Source organism: Hyperolius riggenbachi, chromosome 8, assembly GCF_040937935.1.
Source record: "Hyperolius riggenbachi isolate aHypRig1 chromosome 8, aHypRig1.pri, whole genome shotgun sequence".
Lineage (NCBI taxonomy): Eukaryota > Metazoa > Chordata > Amphibia > Anura > Hyperoliidae > Hyperolius > Hyperolius riggenbachi.
The window spans coordinates 41526187-41547822 of NC_090653.1; the positions used below are offsets into that span (position 1 = coordinate 41526187).

A 21636-nucleotide genomic window follows, 5' to 3' on the forward strand; every position below is an offset into this window, starting at 1 on the left:
TTCCTGCACAGGTTACAACGGCTCACTATGTGCTACGTGTGAGGTTGTCTCACTTAGAACGTTTCATCAGGGAAGATCGGATGTTGTGCGCTGCTCCTCTCCAGAGGCACTAGAATTTGTCCAAGCTGCTGATGATGCAAGCAAAATGGTACCTCATGGGTTGGGGACAAGTCATGTGATTTATTTGAAGCCTGACACCCTCAGGACAGGGTTTTTTTTACTAAAATGTCCTTAGGTATGGAGATTCAAGGATATGTCGGAGCTAAATAAAATAAAATAAAACAGGGATAGCTAAATTCATTATAGCAGTTTACTGTGCCTGTTGTGCATTGTTGACGTTGCAGTGGTTCCGGATACTATAGGTTCTTGAGAACAAGCTGAGCACCTAAAATAATTTTTAAAATAAGTCCGTTTATGGATTTCTCAGGTGATGGAACTGGTGACCACTATTGGCAGCATATACACACAAATCTGAGAGGCAGATAAAAAGAAAAGAGTATTTTAATTAGAGATGGGACGAATCCCAAATTACTTTGAATTCGAATCCAACAAGATTCTCGATATTTTTTTTTTTTCTCGATCTAACGAATCCTGTACATAAATATAGTGCAATCTGTGTAAGACTAGTAATTAGATTGAAGGCCTGTGCCCACAACTCTATTTCACCGATGATTTTTATTTTTTTGAGCGCTGAGTGACCATTTCCGCGTTCTCACAACGTGGGTACGGGCACACAAACAATGTTTAGCGACACACGGTGATAATGACCATCACGGTGGATTGGATCTTTAAGCTCTTTGACGACCCCGCGCAAAGTACCGCGATCGCTTGACTTCCCATTTGTGCCCATCGTGTGACGTCGTGTGTGCCCGCCGGCCGGAAGATGGATTGTGGAATGCTCGTTGTCGGGGGGATGTCACTGGTTCCATCTTCCTTCATCGGGTGGTGGGTATGTAGCTTTATAATAGTACTAGCTGATTGCCCGGCGTTGCCCGGGTATGTATTTGGCTGGTGTTGGCTCCGCCTACTTTTTCTAACCCTAACACATAATTACTCACTGACCAAGTTTGTGAGCTTTGCGGTCTTTGGTATCAATGATCTGCTTTGAAATGAAACAAATCTGATTGGCTGTGTGTGGCTCCACCCCTTTTCTGAATTTGAACCCCAGTCACACAATAACCAACTGTACCAGGTTTGAGGCCTGTGCCATTAACAGTTCAAGAATGGTAGCAATTAAATATTCCCCTTGAAAAGCAACAGGTGAAGTTTGATTCACTTTTGTAGGCTCCACCCACTTTTCTGAATATTAATCCCAGTAACCAACTGTGCAAAGTTTAAAAACCCTGCCATTAACAGTGTAAGAATGGCTGCAGTTTACATTTTCCCAGTGAAATGTGTATTTGTCTCCACCCACTGATGACCCGGTGTTGCCCGGGTATGTATTTGACTGGTGTTGGCTCCGGCCACTTTCTAACCCTAGCGCACAAACACTCAATGACCAAGTTTGTGAGCTTTGGGGTCCTTGTCATCAATAATTTGCATATTCCCATAGAAATGAAACAAATCAGATAGGCTGTTTGTGGCTCCGCCCCTCTCCAGCATTTGAACCCCAGTCACCCAATGACCAACTGTAGCAGGTTTAAGGCATCTGCTATTAACAGTGTAAAAATGGCAGCAATTTAAATATTCCACTTGAAAATCAACAGGTGAATTTTGATTGGCTATTATAGGCTCCACCCACTTCCCTGAATATTAATCTCAGTCACCCAGTGACCATCTGGGCAAAGTTTGAGAACTCTGCCATTAACAGTGTAAGAATGGCTGCAGTTTATATTTTCCCAGTGAAATTTGGTTTTGGTTCTGCCCACTATTTGTAACCTAGACACACAGTCACTCAATGACCAATTTTGTGAGCTTTGGGGTCCTTGGCATCGATAATTTGTACTTTCCCATGAAATGAAACAAATCTGATTCACTGTTTGTGGCTCTGTCCCCTTTTCTGAATTTGAACCTCAGTGACCCAATGACCAACTGTACCAGGTTTTAGGCTTGTGCCATTAACAGTGCAAGAATTGCAGCAATTTTAATATTCTCCTTGAAAAGTGACATGTGATTTTTGATTGGCATTTTTAGGCTCCACCCACTTTTCTGAATATTAATCCCAGTCACCCAGTAACCAGCTATGCTAAGTTTGAGAACCCTGCCATTAACAGTGAAGAAGGGCTGCAGTTTACAATTTCCCAGAAAAATCTGTTTTTAACTCCACCCACTTTTTATAACCTTGACACAGTCACTACTCAATGACCAAGTTTGTGAGCTTTTGGGTTCCTGGCATCAAAATTGTGCTAATGGAAGCAGTTTATCCAGCAAAGAAATCTGGTTCTTTTTGGCTCCGCCCCTTTACTGAATTTGAACCCCAAACACTTAACAACCGACTGTAGCAGGTTTGAGGCCTCTGCTATTAACAGTGTGAGAATGGCTGCAGTTTCAATATTCCCCTTGAAAATCAATAGGTGAATTTTGATTGGCTCTTGTAGGCTCCACCTACTTTTCCGAATATTAACCACTTCACAACGGAGGGGTTTCATCCCTGAAGCACCAGCGCGATTTGTACTTTGCAGCGCTGCTTCTATTGATTTTTTTCAGTGATATGATTGGTTATTGGGGACTGGGGTCCCCATAACCAATCATTGCACTGCAGAGCGGGGGTGTGTGCGTGCGCGCGGGTCGCGGGGGCGCGCGATCGCGCGCTGCACGTTTGTTTACATTTTATTGTTATCAATGGAGATTGCTTCTGTTTGAAGCAGTCTCCATTGTGTCCGCAATCGGCGCGTCTAATTGGATTTAGGAACGCTTGTTCCTAACATCCAATTAGTCACCTGCTGTGCTGGCTGGAGTGTGCGCGCGAGGTCCCCGCCCACTCCCAGCCAGTAAACAAACAAGTGCGCCTTTCTCCGTCCCTGGGGGTGAAGCAGTGCGCAGAGGGACGGAGAAATTTAGCACTGGGGGGGTGAAGTGGTTAATCCTAGTCACCCAGTGACAAAGTGTGTGAAGTTTGAGGACCCGGCCATTAACAGTGTAAGAAAAGCTGCAGTTTACATTTCCCCATGTAAAAAGTTAGTTGTTTTTGGCTCCGCCCACTATTTCTAATCTTGACATACAGTCACTTAATGACCAAGTTTATGAGCTTTTGGGGTCTTTGGCATCAATAAGTTGCATTTTACCTTTGAAATTAAACAAATCTGATTGGCTGTTTTTGGCCCGCTCCCTTCAGAATTTAAATCCCAGTCTCCCAGTGACTGACTGTAGCAAATGTTAGGCCTCTGCTATTAAGAGTGTATGAATGGCAGCAATGTAAATATTCCCCTTGAAAATCAAAAGGTGAATTTTGATTGGCTGCTGTAGGCTCCACCCACTTTTCTGAACATTAGTCCCAGCCACCCAGTGGCCAACTGTGTCACGTTTGAGAACCCTGCCAATAACAGAATGGCTGAAATCAATCTAACAAATCTGATTGGCTGTTTGTGGCTCCACCCCTTTAGTGCATTTGGACCCCAGTCACCCAATGACTGACTGTATCAGGTTTGAGGCCTCTGCCACTAACAGTGTAAGAATGGTAGCAATGTGAATATTCCCCTTGAAAATCAATAGGTACATTTTGATTGGCTGTTGTAGGCTCCACCCACATTTCTGAATGTTCATCCCAGTCACCCAGTGGCCAATTGTGTAAAGTATGAGAACCCTGCAATGTAAAAAATGAAGTTGTTGGCACCGCCCACTTTTTCTAACCTTGACATACAGTCACTCAATTATCAAGTTTATCAGCTTTGGGTTCCTTGGTATCAATACTTTGTATATTCCCATTGAAAAATAAACAAATCTGGCTGTTTGTGGCTCTGCCCCCTTCCTGAATTTGGGCCCCAGTCACCCAGTGACCAACTGTACCAGGTTTGAGGCATCTGCTTTTACCAGTATAAGAGAATGGTAGCAGATGAAATATTCCCTTTGAAAATCAAATGGGGAATTTTTATTGGCTGTTGTAGGCTCCACCCACCTTCCAAAATCTTAATCTGTCACCCAATGACCAACTGTGCAAAGTTTGAGAACCCTGCCATTAACGGTGTAAGAATGGCTGCAGTTTATATTTTCCCAGTAAAAGTTGTTTTGGCTCCGCCCACTTTTTGTAACCTCAACACACAGTCACTCAATGACCAAGTTTGTGAGCTGTCAGGTTCCTGGCATCAAAAATGTGTGAATGGAAGCAGTTTATCCACCAAGGAAATCTGATTGGCTGTATGTGGCCCCGCCCCTTTAGTGAATTTGGACCCCAGTCACCCAATGACCGGCTGTAGCAAGTTTGAAGCCTCTGCAATTAAAAGTGTAAGAATAGCAGCAGTTTAAATATTCCCCTTGAAAATCAATAGGTGAATTTTGATTGGCTGTTGTAGGCTCCACCCATTTTCTTGAATCTTAATCGCATTCACCCAGTGACCAAGTGTGGCAAGTTTGAGAACTCTGTGATTAACAGTCTAAGAATGGCTGCAGTTTACATTTTCCCATTTAAAATGAACGGCTGAAATTTGATTGGCTGTTTTATGCTCCACCCACTTTTCCTGGATTTGTAACCTCGGTCACCAAGTGACCAACTGTGCCATGTGTGGGGACTCTGGCTTGATTACTGTGAGAATGGCAGCCTTTTACATTTTTTCCATTGACTTGAATGGGTGGAATCTGATTTGCGGTTTGTAGCTCCGCCCAGGTGTGCAGGGGGGCCGCGAGACCCCCAGAACATATCATCCCAGGTAGTAAGGGATCTGTGTACCAAGTTTCGTTAAAATCGGTCAAGCCGTTTTCGCGTGATCGCGACACACACACACACACACACACACACACACACACACACACACACACACACCCCTACACACACACACACACACACACACACACACCCCTACACACACACACACACACCCCTACACACACACACACACACACACACACACACAACTACACACACAACTACACACACAACTACACACACAACTACACACACAACTACACACACAACTACACACACAACTACACACACAACTACACACACAACTACACACACAACTACACACACAACTACACACACACAACTACACACACACAACTACACACACTACACACACACACACTACACACACACACACACTACACACACACACACTACACACACACACTACACACACACACACTACACACACACACACTACACACACACACACTACACACACACACACTACACACACACACACTACACACACACACATATACACACACACTACACACACACACACATATATTCTGAGTCTAACTACTATTCTTACACACACCACACAATTCTTATGTACAGGATTTGTTGATTCCAAAGATTTGAGAATCTTTGTGGATTTAGATTTGAGGAAATGGATCCCACCTCTAATTTTAATTAAATGTGCTATTTAAAGTGAACCTGAGATGGAGCCAAAGGAAAAAATGTATAGATACCTGGGAATTCCTCCAGCCCCCTTCGATCTGAGAGGTCCCTCTCCATCCTCTTCTGCCTCCTGGATCTTACGGCTCCTGGTAATCCGGCTAGTTGTGGCGTAGTGCACATGTGTCCTGGCCCATTACGCTTCCGCGGCCGGGAGCATTCTGTGTCTGTGCAGTACTACTTCCAGCCACAGGAGCGCTACAGGGGAGCACGTGCTGCCAGACTGCACCTACGCCGACTGGCCCCGACCGGTCAGATTACCGGGAGCTGTAGCAGAGGATTCAGAAGGCAAAGAATGACAGAGAGTAGGGATGAGCCCCGGATGAAATCCAAATGAGTTTCATTCGGATTTCACCCTCCTAATTAGTGCAGCTGAGTGGATGTGTGTGTGTGGGGGGGGGGGGTTAAACTTACCCAGCAGCCTTCTTATTTAACCCATCCCACGCTGCGTTCCAAGCCGCGTCATGTGACTACTACGCTTCCTCCTTCAACCCGGAGGAAGTGTTTGTAGTCACAGGATCATGGCTTGGAATGGAATGGAATGGAACACATATACACGCACACAAACACGCACACAAACACGCACACAAACACGCACACAAACACGCACACAAACACGCACACACACACCAACCACACACCAACCACACACCAACCACACACCAACCACACACCAACCACACACCAACCACACACCAACCACACACCACACACCACACCACACACACCACACCACACACCACACACACCACACCACACACACCACACCCACCACACACACACCACACACACCACACACACACACCACACACACCACACCACACACACACCACACCACACCCACCACACACCACACACCACACACACCAACCTAATGGAGAGGAACCGATTACACCAAAGGGGGCTGGAGGAAGCCCCAGGTATGTATACATTTTTCCTTTTGGCTCCATCTCCAGTACACTGGATGTGCAAGGTGAACAATGCCTCTCTGAAAACAAGCAAACACACTAACAAACCAAAACCCCTAACTAGCTAACTATACACAAAGGCACAAATATACAATATGTACAACCAAGCAATGTAGCACTGACTCAATGGCTAAAACAAAAGCGAAGGACTAGCAGAAGTGAGATACCAATAATCGGGGAGCAGGGAAACACAACAACAGATGCCAAGTCCCAATTTAAAACTCCACTCTCTGGTTACACAGGGACCTGCAGATTCGTCAGTGAAGAGCCACTTGCTGGTGAATAGGCATAGGCGCCCATGTTAAAGTGGACCTAAACTCTTGCTCAGGAGAGAAGGAAAACGAAGATACATGCACCCTGTATGTATTTAGAGAGTTTAGCGTGTCAAATCTCCCCTCATCTGTGACTAATCACAAGTGTAATTTGATCTCTCCGCTGGCTGCCTTGACAGAGTAGCTAATTTGTAAACTCAGGAAGTTAACCCTATGTCTGCTTCAATGAAAGCAGGAAGTAGACACACTGCAGATTTATTGCAAGATTTGTATCAGCTGTAATAAAGAAATGTTTTTCTTTAAAGTTTATTTTGCTGTTGCTTATGTTTTTTAGAGCAGAGAGGATTTTCGGAGTTCAGGTCCACTTTAATAGCACCCACATTTCCAGTTATAATAGTTAATCGCCTATGGCGGTGCTCAAACTAATCACGGCGCCCCAATTTACCTTCTCCAATGAGAGGTGCTTGTTTAGGGTAACCTCTAATTGAAGTGAAAGGTTTTTGAAGACTATCAATAAAGCTTCAGTAATTGAAGCACGTGTCAGCACCAGGGGGCGGAGACACTGTATCCTGTATATTTCATTGGCTTAATTCTGAGTTTTTTTTCTTTGCTGGAGCAGGCAGAAGAAAAGCTGGATCTGATGCTGAGAGCTATAGAGAGTCACAGAGCATCCAGAGAGCAGGTAAGACGTGTCCCACTCTTATATACTTGGGGTCTCTGTTATCCAGTACACCATAACACCGACCCACAGGCCTGGATTTACCTCACAAGAGCTTATAGACACAGATGTCCTGGCAGCTTAGACTTCACCCTCCATAAGCCTACAAACACCCACCGCACCGCAAGTGTGCCGGCTGTCCCAACTGTCACTTCTCCCTTACTTCCCTTGCCCATCATAGGTAGCTACAGGTGCCCCTTAGTATTAAGTAGCCAGAGCTATCCTCCCCCCAAACTGTAAGGAGATCTGTTCATACTCCCACTAGGACTCTGTGCTTAGGGTAGGAGGGAGGGAGGCACTGGGGGGAAGTGAGCTGCCTTTCCATCTTCAGGCGCCTGTAGGCATGTGCCTACAGTGCCTTATGGTAAATCCAGCCCTGCCGAGCAACTCTATAGAGCAAATACAGAACAGTGCGCAGCAGAAACCCCTTACCAGAGCTCCAGGCATCGGTCCTCTTCACTTCTACAGCTGCCTGCTGCGCTATTGTATCCTCTGTACGGCTCCCTATGCGTGCATGTGACCCACTGCAGGTCAGGTGACACATCTGGAGCCGTACAGAGGATGCAGTAGAACAGTAGGCAGCTGTAGAAGTGAAGAGGACCGGTGCCTGGAGCTCTGGTAAGGGGTTTCCATTGCGCACGGCTCTATGTAAAATGAAGGATGGGGAGAGACACGCCCCTATGGCTCCCCCTATTTAATGCTGGCTGGTATAGTCCCGGTTAACTGGGGCTCTACTGTATATAGCTTAGATTACATCGCAAATTTATGATGGAATCTTTATTATTTTGGACACTATAACAAAAACAGTTTTAATAATTTTGAAGGACAACTGTAGTGAGAGGTTTATGGAGGCTGCCATATGTATTTCCTTTTAAGCAATACCAGTTTCCTGGCTGTCCCTTTGCTTCTAATACTTTTAGCCATAGCCCCTGAACAAGCATGCAGCAGATCCGGTGTTTCTGACATTATTGTCAGATCATCTGACAAGATTGGCTACATGCTTGTTTCTGGTGTTCTTCAGACACTCCTGCAGCCAAATAGATCTGCAAGGCTGCCAGGCAACTGGTATTGTTTAACGATTTAAAGAGACACTGACTACCAAGAGAAAAAGAGATTGGCCCTGCAAGAACCGCACCACACAGTATTCAAATACAAAAACAGCCTTTATTAATCCATATCAATGATAAAACCAATTAAAAACAATTGCACATTGTAATGCTGCCCTCAAAGTGCACTGTAAGTGCTGCTGCGTGCATATGAATACACAAAAAGTAACAATAACACAGCTATATCCATAGGTAGCAAGGGATGAGGAAATGGTGGGTGATGTGAGACTAGAAGTGCAAGGAAATACCCTGTAAAGGTAGGATGACCACAGTGAAGGAGGAGATACAATGTAACTCCACAAAAATGACCCGTGGAAGGAAGTGTTATCAGCGTGTGCAGTCCCATGTGAGAACCATGATAAGATGAAGGTATAGACAGCAGGCGCTGCCCGGTGTGCAAACCAAGGGGGTGGTACACCCTCAGGTGTAGATAATAGAGATGGGAAGTTCGGATCTTTTCAATGATCCGGATGATTCGAATCGGATCATTGAAGAGATCCGGATCTTTGATCCGAATCTCGGATCATTTTACTACCGGAAGCATTCGGGGGTGAAATGAACAGCAGGACAGGTCTGTGGACAGGAGAAGGGGAGGGAGTGGACACACAGAGAAGGGGAGAAGATGGACAGAGGGCAGGGAGTGGACAGAGAAGGGAGGAGGGACGAGCAGAGAGCAGAAATGTTTGCACGTAATACCCACATGCTGAAGTCATATGCTTTACATATATTTCACCTATATGCTCATGTGTACACTTTGAATGGAAACGTCGCACAGTGAAAGAGCATTCCCCAAAGATAAGTGCAGCTGTTTAGTGCCGAGAGCAGGAGGATTATATTGCCTTTCAATCACACTGTCTGCAAAGTTACTGAGCTGTGCTGAGCTGAGCCAAAAGCTTCCAATGTGATCACTGTGCAGCACTACGGAACAGCCAGCCTATAATGGGCAGCACGTTATAGCCAGTATGTGTGCTCTACACATATCTGGCAGTGGCACCCATGTCCCCTCTCTATCATCTACCTGCTGTCCCTGCAAGGCTGGCTCCCATCCAACAGAGCGATCCCTGCTTCCAGGACCCCGCTGCCTGCTGAGAGGGGGCGTGTCACTCATGGCCCCGCCCCTTTTGCGATCCGAATCGTTCATTTTTATGATTCGGATGATCGACTCATAAAATAGATTCGGATCAAAGATCCGAATCGTTCATGATCCGGACAACACTAGTAGATAAAGCTAAAGGCTGAGGCGGGAAGTGAAAGTGGAGCGCTTACCGAAGGAGTGCTGTGCAGCAGGGCAGGCGTGCAAGGAGCCGTCGCGATTCGCCGCAACAAGCGGCTTCTTCCGGGCAGAAGCCGCTTGTTGCGGCGAATCGCGACGGCTCCTTGCACGCCTGCCCTGCTGCACAGCACTCCTTCGGTAAGCGCTCCACTTTCACTTCCCGCCTCAGCCTTTAGCTTTATCTACACCTGAGGGTGTACCACCCCCTTGGTTTGCACACCGGGCAGCGCCTGCTGTCTATACCTTCATCTTATCATGGTTCTCACATGGGACTGCACACGCTGATAACACTTCCTTCCACGGGTCATTTTTGTGGAGTTACATTGTATCTCCTCCTTCACTGTGGTCATCCTACCTTTACAGGGTATTTCCTTGCACTTCTAGTCTCACATCACCCACCATTTCCTCATCCCTTGCTACCTATGGATATAGCTGTGTTATTGTTACTTTTTGTGTATTCATATGCACGCAGCAGCACTTACAGTGCACTTTGAGGGCAGCATTACAATGTGCAATTGTTTTTAATTGGTTTTATCATTGATATGGATTAATAAAGGCTGTTTTTGTATTTGAATACTGTGTGGTGCGGTTCTTGCAGGGCCAATCTCTTTTTCTCTTGGTAGTAATTGCAATTTTTTTTGGCCTTTCTGCACACTACTTTGGTCATCGTTACCTTATTGTTCAGCCTTTCAATTGTACTCTTGCGGATGGTGCTTGTCTGCCTTGTTTTTGTTTGATCCTACTTACATAGACTTTCTTTTAAAGAGACACTGAAGCGAAAAAAAAAAAAATGATATAGTGAATTGGTTGCGTACTATGAATAATTACTAGAAGATTAGCAGCAAAGAAAATATTCTCATACGTTTATTTTCAGGTATATAGCGTTTTTTCTAACATTGCATCATTCTAGAATATGTGCAGATTACACAACACTCAGCATTCAAAATGAGTCTTTCAGAGCAGTCTGTGAAATAATGACCTCTCCTCTAGCAGAGAAAAAGTAAATAGTCCAGGAACAGTTGAGATAATAAGTCAGATAACAGCCCTCTCCACGACTAACTTAGTCGGAGAGCTTAATGGCTTGTTTGCATAGAGATAACAACTGGAGTTTCTCAACTCTTCCTGTACTGGAAACAATTACACTGATGTATCTGATCTTAATGTTTTATTTCTTAGCTGTGCTACACATACAAATCATAATATCATCATTTTTTTTTCGCTTCAGTGTCTCTTTAAGCCTTTTAGACGTAGCTGCTACATCCAAAAGGCTGCATGCGAGCTCCCACGGATGAACGCTCGCCCGTGCGTTCTTGTGCTACCGCCCGTTGGTCTGGAGATCAATGAATGAGAATACAGTTCTCATTTATTGATCAAAGTCCCCGTTAGAAAGACAGACGGATTCTATTAGAAGCCGCAATCTTTTTAAGTGTTACGTCCCCTTTGCACTTCCTGTAAGTGTACTTGTTATGCCTGCAGGACCAAAAAATAACTGTGGCTATTTTGTGGCCAAATAGTAAAACTACATCTACATACTTTTTTTTTCTTTATTAAATATACATACAATTACATTAACCCATTCACATTCCGTCGTTTTCACTTGAGAAATGTTCACCTCCCATTCATTAGCCTATAACTTTATCACTACTTATCACAATGAACTGATCTATATCTTGTTTTTTCCGCCACCAATTAGGCTTTCTTTGGGGGGTACATTTTGCTAAGAGCCACTTTACTGTAAATGCATTTTAACAGGAAGAATAAGAAAAAACGGAAAAAATCATTATTTCTCAGGTTTCAGCTATTATAGTTTTAAAATAATACATGCCTCCATAATTAAAACTCACGTATTGTATTTGCCCATATGTCCCGGTTATTACACCGTTAAAATTATGTCCCCATCACAATGTATGGCGACAATATTTTATTTGGAAATAAAGGTGCATTTTTTCCGTTTTGCATCTATCACTATTTACAAGTTTAAAATAAAAAAAATATAGAAATATTTCATCTTTACATTGATATTTAAAAAGTTTAGACCCTTAGGTAAATATTTACATGTTTGTTGTTTTTTGTTTTATTGTAATGTTTTTTTTGTTGTTGTTTTTTTATATTAAACCTTTTATTTGGGTAGTTTTGGGAGGGTGGGATGCAAACAATAGGCTTATAATGTAAATGTGTGTTGATTTTTTTTTTTTTTTTTACTTTTAGTTGTAGTATTACATGAGTTTGTTTACATGACGTCACTCTAAGCGTAACATACGCTTAGAGAGACGCATGAGGGAGGTAACAGCCAGAAAAGGCGCAGCTTCCGAGAGAAGCTGTCGCTTTTTCAGCGGGGGAGAGGAATCGGTGATCGGGCACCATAGCCCGATTCACTGATTGCCTGGCTAACGAACCGCGGGCCGGGAGCGTGCATGGTTCCTGGACATAGTTTCTACGTCCAGGAACTAAAACAGGTTAAAATTAACAGTTTTTGATTAAACAAACAAACAAAAACTAAATAGTTGCCTAAGGGTCTGAACTTTATTAACATGCATGTCAAGAGGGTATATTACTATTATTTAATTATAAGCTTGTGATGGATGCAAAACTGAAAAAATGCACCATTATTTCCAAATAAAATATTGGCGCCATACAATGCGATAGAGACATAATTTAAATGGTGTAATAACTGGGGAAAATGGGCAAATAAAATACGTGGATTTGAACTATGGTAGCATGTATTATTTTAAAGCCATAATGAATGAAAACTGAGAAATAATGCATTCCATTTTTTTCTTAATATTCCTGTTAAAATGCATTTAGAAAAAAATAATTCTTAGCAAAATGTACCACCCAAAGAAAGCATAATTGGTGGCGAAAAAAACAAGATATAGATCAATTAATTATGATAAGTAGTGATAAAGTTATTGGCGAGGTGAAAGGTGAACATTTCTCGTATGCATAGTAAGGTGAAAAACGACTGAAGGCTGAACTGGTTAAAAGGAAACTAATATAGCAGCCTCCATATTCTTTTCACTTCTGTTGTCCTACCCCTCTACGTAGAACAGACCCATGCTTTCCTTTGGGCCTGTTCACAAAGTCTATTTACCGGATACGGGATTTTCTGTTTCAGTATTTCAGTGGATATTCCTGACCCGAGTGTTGTCCTATTGGACGATACAGCACAACTCTGCTCCGCAAACAGTGTGAGCTCTAGGGGTGGTCAAAGTGATGCAAATCATTCAGAGCTGATGCAAAGTGGAAACGTTTGAATCCCGCCAAGGTGGAATTGGATTGGGCAATTTTCAAGCTACATAAATCATTTTTCATATAACTTTTTCAAAATCCCACATAATTGGGTGGCATTTTTTGTTCCCAAGAAGAACAGTTTTGTTTTCTATGCATTTTGTTGGAGGAAAGGGGGGGGGGGGGGGGGGGGAAATCACATTTCTCATTGTTTGCCATAGGTGCCATATTACCCAGAATCACCATTGCCTCTCACTTCAGACATCCAGCATGTTCTTCGTTTCAACAACAGGAATGTTTCTGCACAACCGTGTAAAGCAATGTGTGCTTGGTCACAAATATTAATCAATAAATGAGGAAAAGGAATGACCATATATAGCACCACAAGCAGTTATACACAAATAGTAAACATTTATTGAATATCAAATACACTATATAATCAATTAAAAAACAATTAAAACCACACCTGCTGGTAACTAATCCTCAGTAATGAATCCATAATACAATATGATAATGATGCATAAGATAATAATAAAGGTGTATACTCATATGCGGTGCTCAAGATTTGAGCACCCACAATGATAGAACCCGGGTTCTGTAGGCTCAATAAACATAAGGTGCAAAAGTGCAATATTAATAAAGGCAAGGGAACAACCAAGCTGACACATAAAGTAGTGACACACAATAGTGACTGCGTGTAGTGCAAAAGAGAAAAATGCAAAAAAGTGCTGAGTATGATGCTGTAACTGCAAGGGCGTTGTGCAGAGAGGAGAGCGCTTACGTGACCCAGGAGGTATGGAGGTGACCAGCAGGAAAGGAGCCCCCGGCAGACAGCTCCACCGGTATCGCGGCAGTCAAGCCGCTTTATCAAGAGAGGGGGATCCAGCATGTAACAGGCGGAAAAACGCCAAGTTATATAGCGTGTGGGGGAGCGTGATCATATGTTCTTCGTTTCACTATCCCCTGCAAGACTTCGTTTCACTATCCCCTGCAAGACCAGCAGATGGCGCTATTATTTCTCTGAATTTATGCTAGCAGCATTGTTGAAGACATTAGGGCCTGAGTAGATGACAGGCCAGGGGCTTGATCTGTACCTGGATGTAATGCTGGATTCACACGGTGCGTTCCCGCACTCGATTTCCCGCTCGATTCCCGTCGATTCATTTATTTCCAACATGTCCGATTTGGATTTCGATGGATCGTTAGGTCGATTCTAATGCAAAGTACGCCAAATCATCCTAACGATCCATCGAAATCCAAATCGGACATGTTGGAAATAAACAAATTGACCGGAATCGACCGGGAAATCGAGTGCACGAACGCACCGTGTGGATCCAGCATTTCACCATGCAAAGGATTGAAGCCATTATACATGGTGTGATTTCTCACAAGGTTACGTGTGCAATGCACACTGTAAGTGTCCTGACAGGATAATAAACATTAGAATCAGAATCCTTTTATTTCGCCAAGCATGACAGGAACATGCCTGGAATTGGGTTTGGCACATACAGAGCTCAGCATCTACAAGGACATGAAAAGTAGTGCAATATACAAGAGACATACATGATAAAGCATTTAACAAGATACACTTATAAGCCACAGCTAAGCGGTAATCGGATGCTCACAGCACTGGATGGGTATCGGGCCAGTCTGTAGTTGAGGTAGATTTTTTTACTGGACTCTGGCATGGATTGCTGAGGAGGGCCCAGCAAATACTGCCCCCTAGCTGAAGTGCCAACGCTGGTAGAGGTGTGGTGGATTTTGGGATCTCAGGGGGATTTCCGTGGCCAAGCTGGTAGTTGGGAATATGGAGAGCGGAGTAATGCTAGAACATGGAGTAAGAGTAGTATTTGTGTGTGTGTGTGTGTGTGTGTGTGTGTGTGTTCAGAACAGAGCAGGATCACCCCACAGGCAACCAAGGTAGGTGCCTGGGGCCTAGTCAGTGTAAAGGGGCACCAGCCACCTTATCTAAAATAGATATTTTATATACAATAATCGGGGCACATCTAATACTAAGGGCACATCTGGCTATTGCTAGGGGAAGGAAGGCTGCCTAATGGTGTCCATACATGGTGCAATTTCATTTTTTCAATCAGAGAAATTCCAGCGATTATTCAATTTGATCGGATAGTTTTTACAATTCTTTTTGAGCTCCTATGCACAAACGTTCGATTTTTCCGAAAATCTGAGAAAAACGATAGAATGCGAACAAAATGTTGGTTTATCTAATTGTATTTTAATATACAACCTACCATACACTGTACAATTTCACAATCGCCCAGATTTTCCAACTTGTCCCATTAGATTTTTATTGTAATACGGAATAATCGTTTTTTTCGTAATCGGGAAAAAAATCTTTTTTGATTTTCAAAAATGGGAAAACTGACCGTTTAAATTGTACTGTGGGCACCATAATACTGATATATGGTACATTTAGCCATCTGTGCTGAAAAAAGTATAAACACACACCTAGTTTTCTTCCACAGCAGTTCTTTGATTTGTAGGTTAACCTATAGATTATTCTGTATGTACTATACTGACTCATGCTTGTAACAATCTGGAATCTGAGAGGGGAGGTGAATCATATAGATACATAATGACTGTTGCTTTTCATTCTGAGACAATACAGAACACTCGCAAGTAATATACACTGTATGTTGTTGTTGTTGTTTGAATCTGTATCTTTATTGACAATAACTTTGCCAGCATGAGCAGTTTACCTGTATGTACAGTGGCACCTACATTGAGGGCACACATGAACTAAAGGTGTGTGGAAATTTGGGCGCCAGGAAATAGCCAGTAGTAAGGGTAATTCCTATAGTAAAAATGTTAACAATATTTTGCTACACCTAATCCTAACTGTACTTTCACACAGAACCCTCCCCCTTTGATGCCTGAGGCTATGTTTACACTAGTGCATTGCGATTTCTTTGCGGAAAACGTGTAAATGAATTCACATGCGAGTAGTTTTTGGGAAACTACAGTCCAAGTATTGCTGGATTATTTATGATACCCCTACTACAGATGTTTGGAGGTCCTGGTCGGGGATGGTTGAGTGGTGGCAGGTAGGACATCCCTCCAATATGTTTTCAGGTGATAGCAGAGAACTCAGGGGACACTCGCGCAAACATGTGGAGAACCTACAAACTCCATGCAGATAGTCCTAATGGGAAACGCCTTATAGCTGCCAGGCAAGATTTCTTACCCCTAAGCCACTATACTGCTGTTCTAGTTGTAGAGGTTAGGTTGCACGAGAGCAACCCGCATGGCTTGATATGTGGTGTTACTGCACATTAACCATTTCAGCCCACAGGGATTTTTCACCTTATGCATCAGAGCAATTTTCACCTCCCATACATTCGCTAATAACTTTCACTACTTATCACAATTTATTAATCTATATCTTGTTTTTTCTGCCACTAATTAGGGTTTCTTTGGGTGGTACATTTTGCTAAGAATTATTTTTTTTATAAATGCATTTTAACAGGATTAATAAGAAAAAATGGAAAAAATGCATTATTTCTCAGTTTTTGTCCATTGTAGCTTTAAAATAATCCACGCTACCATAATTAAAACCTATGTATTTTATTTGCCCGTTTTGTCTCGGTTATGACACCATTTAAATTTTGTCCCTATCACAATGTATGGCGCCAATATTTTATTTGGAAATAAAGGTGCATTTTTTCCGTTTTGCGTCCATTACTATTTACAAGCTTATAATTTAAAAAAATGTTCGTAGTATACCACCTTCAAATGCATATTTAAAAAGTTCAGACCGTTAGGTAACTATTGGTCTTCTAATTTTTTTTTTTTCCATTAAAAATTTTATTTGGGTAATATTTTGGTGTGGGAAATAAAGTTAATTTTTAATGTTGTTATATGTGTAAATTGTAATGTAAAAAATATGTATATGTAGTTTTACTATTTGGCCACAAGATGGCCACCTTCAATTTTTTTTCCTGCTTGTTCTTCTCACTAACCGGAAGCACAAGGGGGGCGCGGAAAATTTTACGTGCAGAAAGACTGAAGCCTCTTGTAAGCCTCTTTTGGGGACACGGATCGGTGATCGGGAACCATGTTCCCGTTAATTGATCTCAGGGCTACCGGGGGACACCACGGGGACAAGCGCGGGAGCACGCCGAAGCGCGGCACCGCAGCAGAGCAGCCACCCGGACTTGAGCTTCACGTCCGGGCGGCAGAAATGGTTAACTGCTTTGATATCTAAAGGTAGGAAAATCTGTGTAACGTCATACACTTTAAAGAGGAGCTGTCAGCCATACTACCCCAGAAAAAAAAACACATATATAAGTATATAAATACTTGCTCTACTTACATAACATATATATTGCACTGTCCACGTTTTGATCTTAGTGATTATTCTACAGTAAAAAAAGAGAAAATCCTTCTTAGTATTTCCCATTTTAACTGTGGCTAGTTTTGAAGCCAATCCTGATTTCATTTCCTCCCTTACTCTCCTCTGCCTGATTGTGTATGCATTGCCCACCCTTCACTATAGAAAGTACATTGTCTCCGCATAAGAGATATTGGCCAATCAGAGAGGAACAGAAGTGTGGGAGGGGAAAACGGGAGACAAAGAGACTTCAGCCAATCAGGCTGCATTAGTTAAGTCTGAGGGGAAAGTAGAGAAGCAAAAAAGGACAACCCAGCATGCCCTGCAACTTCCTTTTTGTGTACTAAATAAGAGTCAGGTAAACTGGAGAATAATTTATCAACAAAAGTAATCGTGATTTTTAACATACAAATAAAGAATTGTTTTTTATTTTATGCCCAACCGTTACACTTTAAAGGCATTATCTACAGCAATCAGTGGATTAACTGCAGCCTCCACCATCGGGGGAGGACTAAGGAGGCCCCCCGCTCCTGTGGCACTTGCAGAGTAGCGGCTACAATGCATGATACTTTACCTGCTTCCAGCGGCAGAGACGGCTCCGTGTTCCTCTCTTCAGTGCAGCCGCCCTCCATACAGCCTATCGCCTTGTAGCTTCCGATGTATGTCACATGACACGCAGAAACCGGAGCTGCGAGGAGATGGGCCCTACACTGCACTGACGAGACTAGCGAGGACCTGTCCTGCTGCTGGAGGCGGGTTAAAGTAACATGTACTACTGCTGCTATATCAGAGGGGGTTCAGTGCACACGGGCTATTCAATACTGCACTATGGTAAGCGGGGGTGGCATGCAGGGGTTTCGCCGGGTGGTCCAGCTTGTTCTAATTACTCCCCTGGCAGAAATCGTAATTGTTTTGACAGCATACCTTTGCTCAGTGTGAAATGAAGCTGGGTAATTTCTAGGTGGCACATACGTTGTCATTGCATTGGAATTGCTTTAAAGGACAACTGTAGTGAGAAGCCTATAGAGGCTGCCATATTTATTTCCTTACCTTAACTATACCAGTTGCCTGGCAGCCCTGCTGATCTATTTGGCTGCAGTAGTGTCTGAAGAACACCAGAAACAAGTATGCAGCTAATCTTGTTAAATCTGACAATAATGTGAGAAACATCTGATCTGCTGCATGCTTGTTCAGGGTCTATGGCTAATAGTATTAGGGGCAGAGGATCAGCAGGGCAGCCAGGCAACTGGTATTGCTTAAAGTGGACCTGAACTCTTGCAGAGGACAGAAGGAAAACATAGAGAAAAGCACCCTGTATGTATTTAGAGAGTTTAGCCTGTCTAATTCCCCCTCATTTGTGTCTAATCACAAGTTGTATTTTGATCTCTCCCCTGTGTCACATGACAGCCTATAGCAGATATGCAGATCTCATCTCATGTGAAAGCACAGGCTGTTAGCAATATGTCAGCTTCCATGAATCAGGAGGTAGAAACAGTACAAATTTATTTTAGGATTTGTATCAGTTGTAACAAAGAAATGTTTTTGTTTAAAGGTTATTATGCTGTTGTGTATCATTTAGAGCAGAGAGGACGTTCTGAGTTCAGGTCCACTTTAATTGTCAAATCAATATGGCAGCCTTCGTATCCCTCTCACTTATAGTCCTGTTTCCAGCACAGACACTGTTGCATTATGTATGCCTATAATACTGTGAGTTGTTTCTATGTCTTCTTGCAGGTGTTACAGGGGCAGTCAGTAGATGGCGCTCTCCTGGCTCTGAAGAGGTTGTGCATCACCTCCGGACTGGCCCTCCCCCCTCTCCTTATGGATGCGTCATACGCTGTGTCCTCTCACTGGAAGCTCTTCACAGGACAGGTGCGTGTCAGTGGTGATCACCTCAATGCTGCCCCTACAGGAATCGGCCACACATTATATTCTCAGCTGGCCCCCAGTGATTCCAGGGGCGTGGGTGATAGCAGTGCCAATTAGTGCAGTGTGGTATTGAAGGAGATCATAGGATGACTATAGCCAGCAGGTGGGGTATAGTAATGTATTAGCTAGGCCTTAACATTGACTACAAAGCACACTTATCTGGCATTAGCTGATTCCTGTCGGTGTCATTTAACCAAGACTCTACTGTAAGTAAATACAAACAGCCAGTCAATGACTAGTAGATGAGCCAGTGAACATGGCTGCTCTTGCCTGGTGCATGGTTGTTTAAAGCTGGCCACTAACGGTCCAATTTCTAGCGAAAAATCATTCGAGCGATCAGAAATTCTGATTGGAAGTGAAATATTGTAATACATCATTCACTACACCATCAACGAACCAATCTTTGCTTCCTATCTATCACAACCAACAAGAAAATCCAAAGTTTGGTTCGACGAAAATACATTCGGACGACATTTTTTTTCACTCGATTGAGATTATTTATAACCAATCCAATCAGAATTTCTGATCGCTCAAACGATTGTTCGTTATAAATTGGACCGTTAGTGGCCACCTTTAGTCTTCGCTTCTGAAGATACTACAGGTCTCCTTGCTCTCTTCCAGGTGGTCTCCCCCATGGACTGTGTCATGTGTTACGGACCGCTGGTTCCCGATGGCTACAGCGTGTGTTTTTCTCCCTCGCGGGACAGCATCACCGTATGTGTGTCCGCCTTTGACTGCTGCCAGGAAACGGACGCTGAGAAGCTGTCAGACAGCCTCCAGCAGGCATTCCGAGATGCCCACGCCCTCTTCCTGCAGAGCCGCCCTGGAGGGGCATAAAGCTAGGTTACGCCTTGCTTGGCAGAGAGGTCTCTTGTTGGGGATGTGGTCTCACTAACGCATAAGCGCTTATCTTAATAAACAGTGGAAAGTATTGTACTACATGGTCTGTTTCTTGTAACCGGAACACAGTATTCACAGAAAAATCTACCGCTGTCCCAGGAGAAACTTGTACAAGAATAAGTGTAGTCATCTAAGGCAGCCAATCAGGCTTCAAAAGAAACCGATATGAGAGTTATATAGAAGCTGACATATTTATTTCCTTTTAAACAATACCAGTTGCCTGGCAGTCCTGCTGATTTTTCACACATCCGTAGCGTCTGAATCACTCCCCTGAAACAAGCATGCAGCTAATAATAATAATAATAATAATCTGAACATTTGTATAGCGCTTTTCTCCTGTCGGACTCAAAGCGCTCAATAGCTGCAGCCACTGGGACACGCTCAAGCGGCCACCCTGCAGTGTTAGGGAGTCTTGCCTTGAACTCCTTACTGAATAGATACTTGACCTAGCCAGGATTTGAACCCTGGTTCCCCATGTCAAATGCAGAGCCCTTAACCAGTACACTGTCCAGCCACTAATGCAGTCCTTGCCTTAAGTCAGGAGTGTCAAACTCAAATACAAAGTGGTCCAATATTGAACAATGGGACCAAGTCATGGGCCGACCTCATTGTCTACTGGCCACCTTCCTTCCTTCCTTATAAAGTCCCCGGGTGTCTAATGGCCCTCTCCATCCCCTATGCAGTTCCCTGGTGGCATAGTGGTCCTCATTCTTCTCTCTCTCCCCTATACAGTTCCAGGTGTCTAGTGGTCCTCCGCCCTCCCCTATACAGTTTCCTGGTGTCTAGCGGTCCTCCCTCCCATACAATTCCCTGGTGTCTAGTGGCCTCCAACCTCCCCTATACAGTTTCCTAGTGTTTAGTGCTTTCCCGCTACCTCCCCCCCATATGGCTTTCCTGGTGTTCCGGGGCTTCACCTCCAATATAGCTTCCCTGGTGCTCTAGAGTGGGCCAAACATAATGAAAAGAGGGGAAACCACTTGAGGGCCAAATTTAATGGCTCTGAGGGCTGGATTTGGCCTACAGACCGGAGTTTGGCATGTATGCCTTAAAGGGAATCTTAACTGAGATGTTTCCTTTTAAACCATACCAGTTGCCTGGCAGTCCTGCTCATCTCTTTGGCTGCAGTAGTGTCTGAATTACAAATTTGAAACAAGCATGCAGCTAATCCAGTCTGACTTCGGTCAGAGCACCTGATCTGCATGCTTGTTGAGGGACTGTGGCTAAAAGTATTAGAGACACAGGATCAGCAGGATTGCCAAGCAATTGGTATTGTTTTAAAAGGAAAAATCCATATTCTTCTCGGTTTAGGTTCCCTTTAAAATAAACCTGAGACAGTGGGAACATGTTCTGTTATACTTACCTGGGGCTTCTTC

At 43.5% G+C, this 21636-nt stretch overlaps 1 protein-coding gene across 1 annotated transcript in view; it reads left to right on the forward strand.

The window, feature by feature from the left end:
- Positions 1–20299, forward strand: part of LOC137528748 (carnitine O-acetyltransferase-like) — a 63928-nt gene extending 43629 nt beyond the window's left edge. Inside the window, exons 11-14 of the mRNA XM_068250288.1 lie at positions 14–148; positions 7378–7440; positions 19169–19306; positions 19985–20299. Coding sequence (XP_068106389.1) covers positions 14–148; positions 7378–7440; positions 19169–19306; positions 19985–20200 — 552 coding nt within the window. The 3' untranslated portion in view covers positions 20201–20299. The remainder of the gene's footprint in view (positions 1–13; positions 149–7377; positions 7441–19168; positions 19307–19984) is intronic.
- The last annotated feature ends 1337 nt before the right edge of the window (positions 20300–21636 follow it).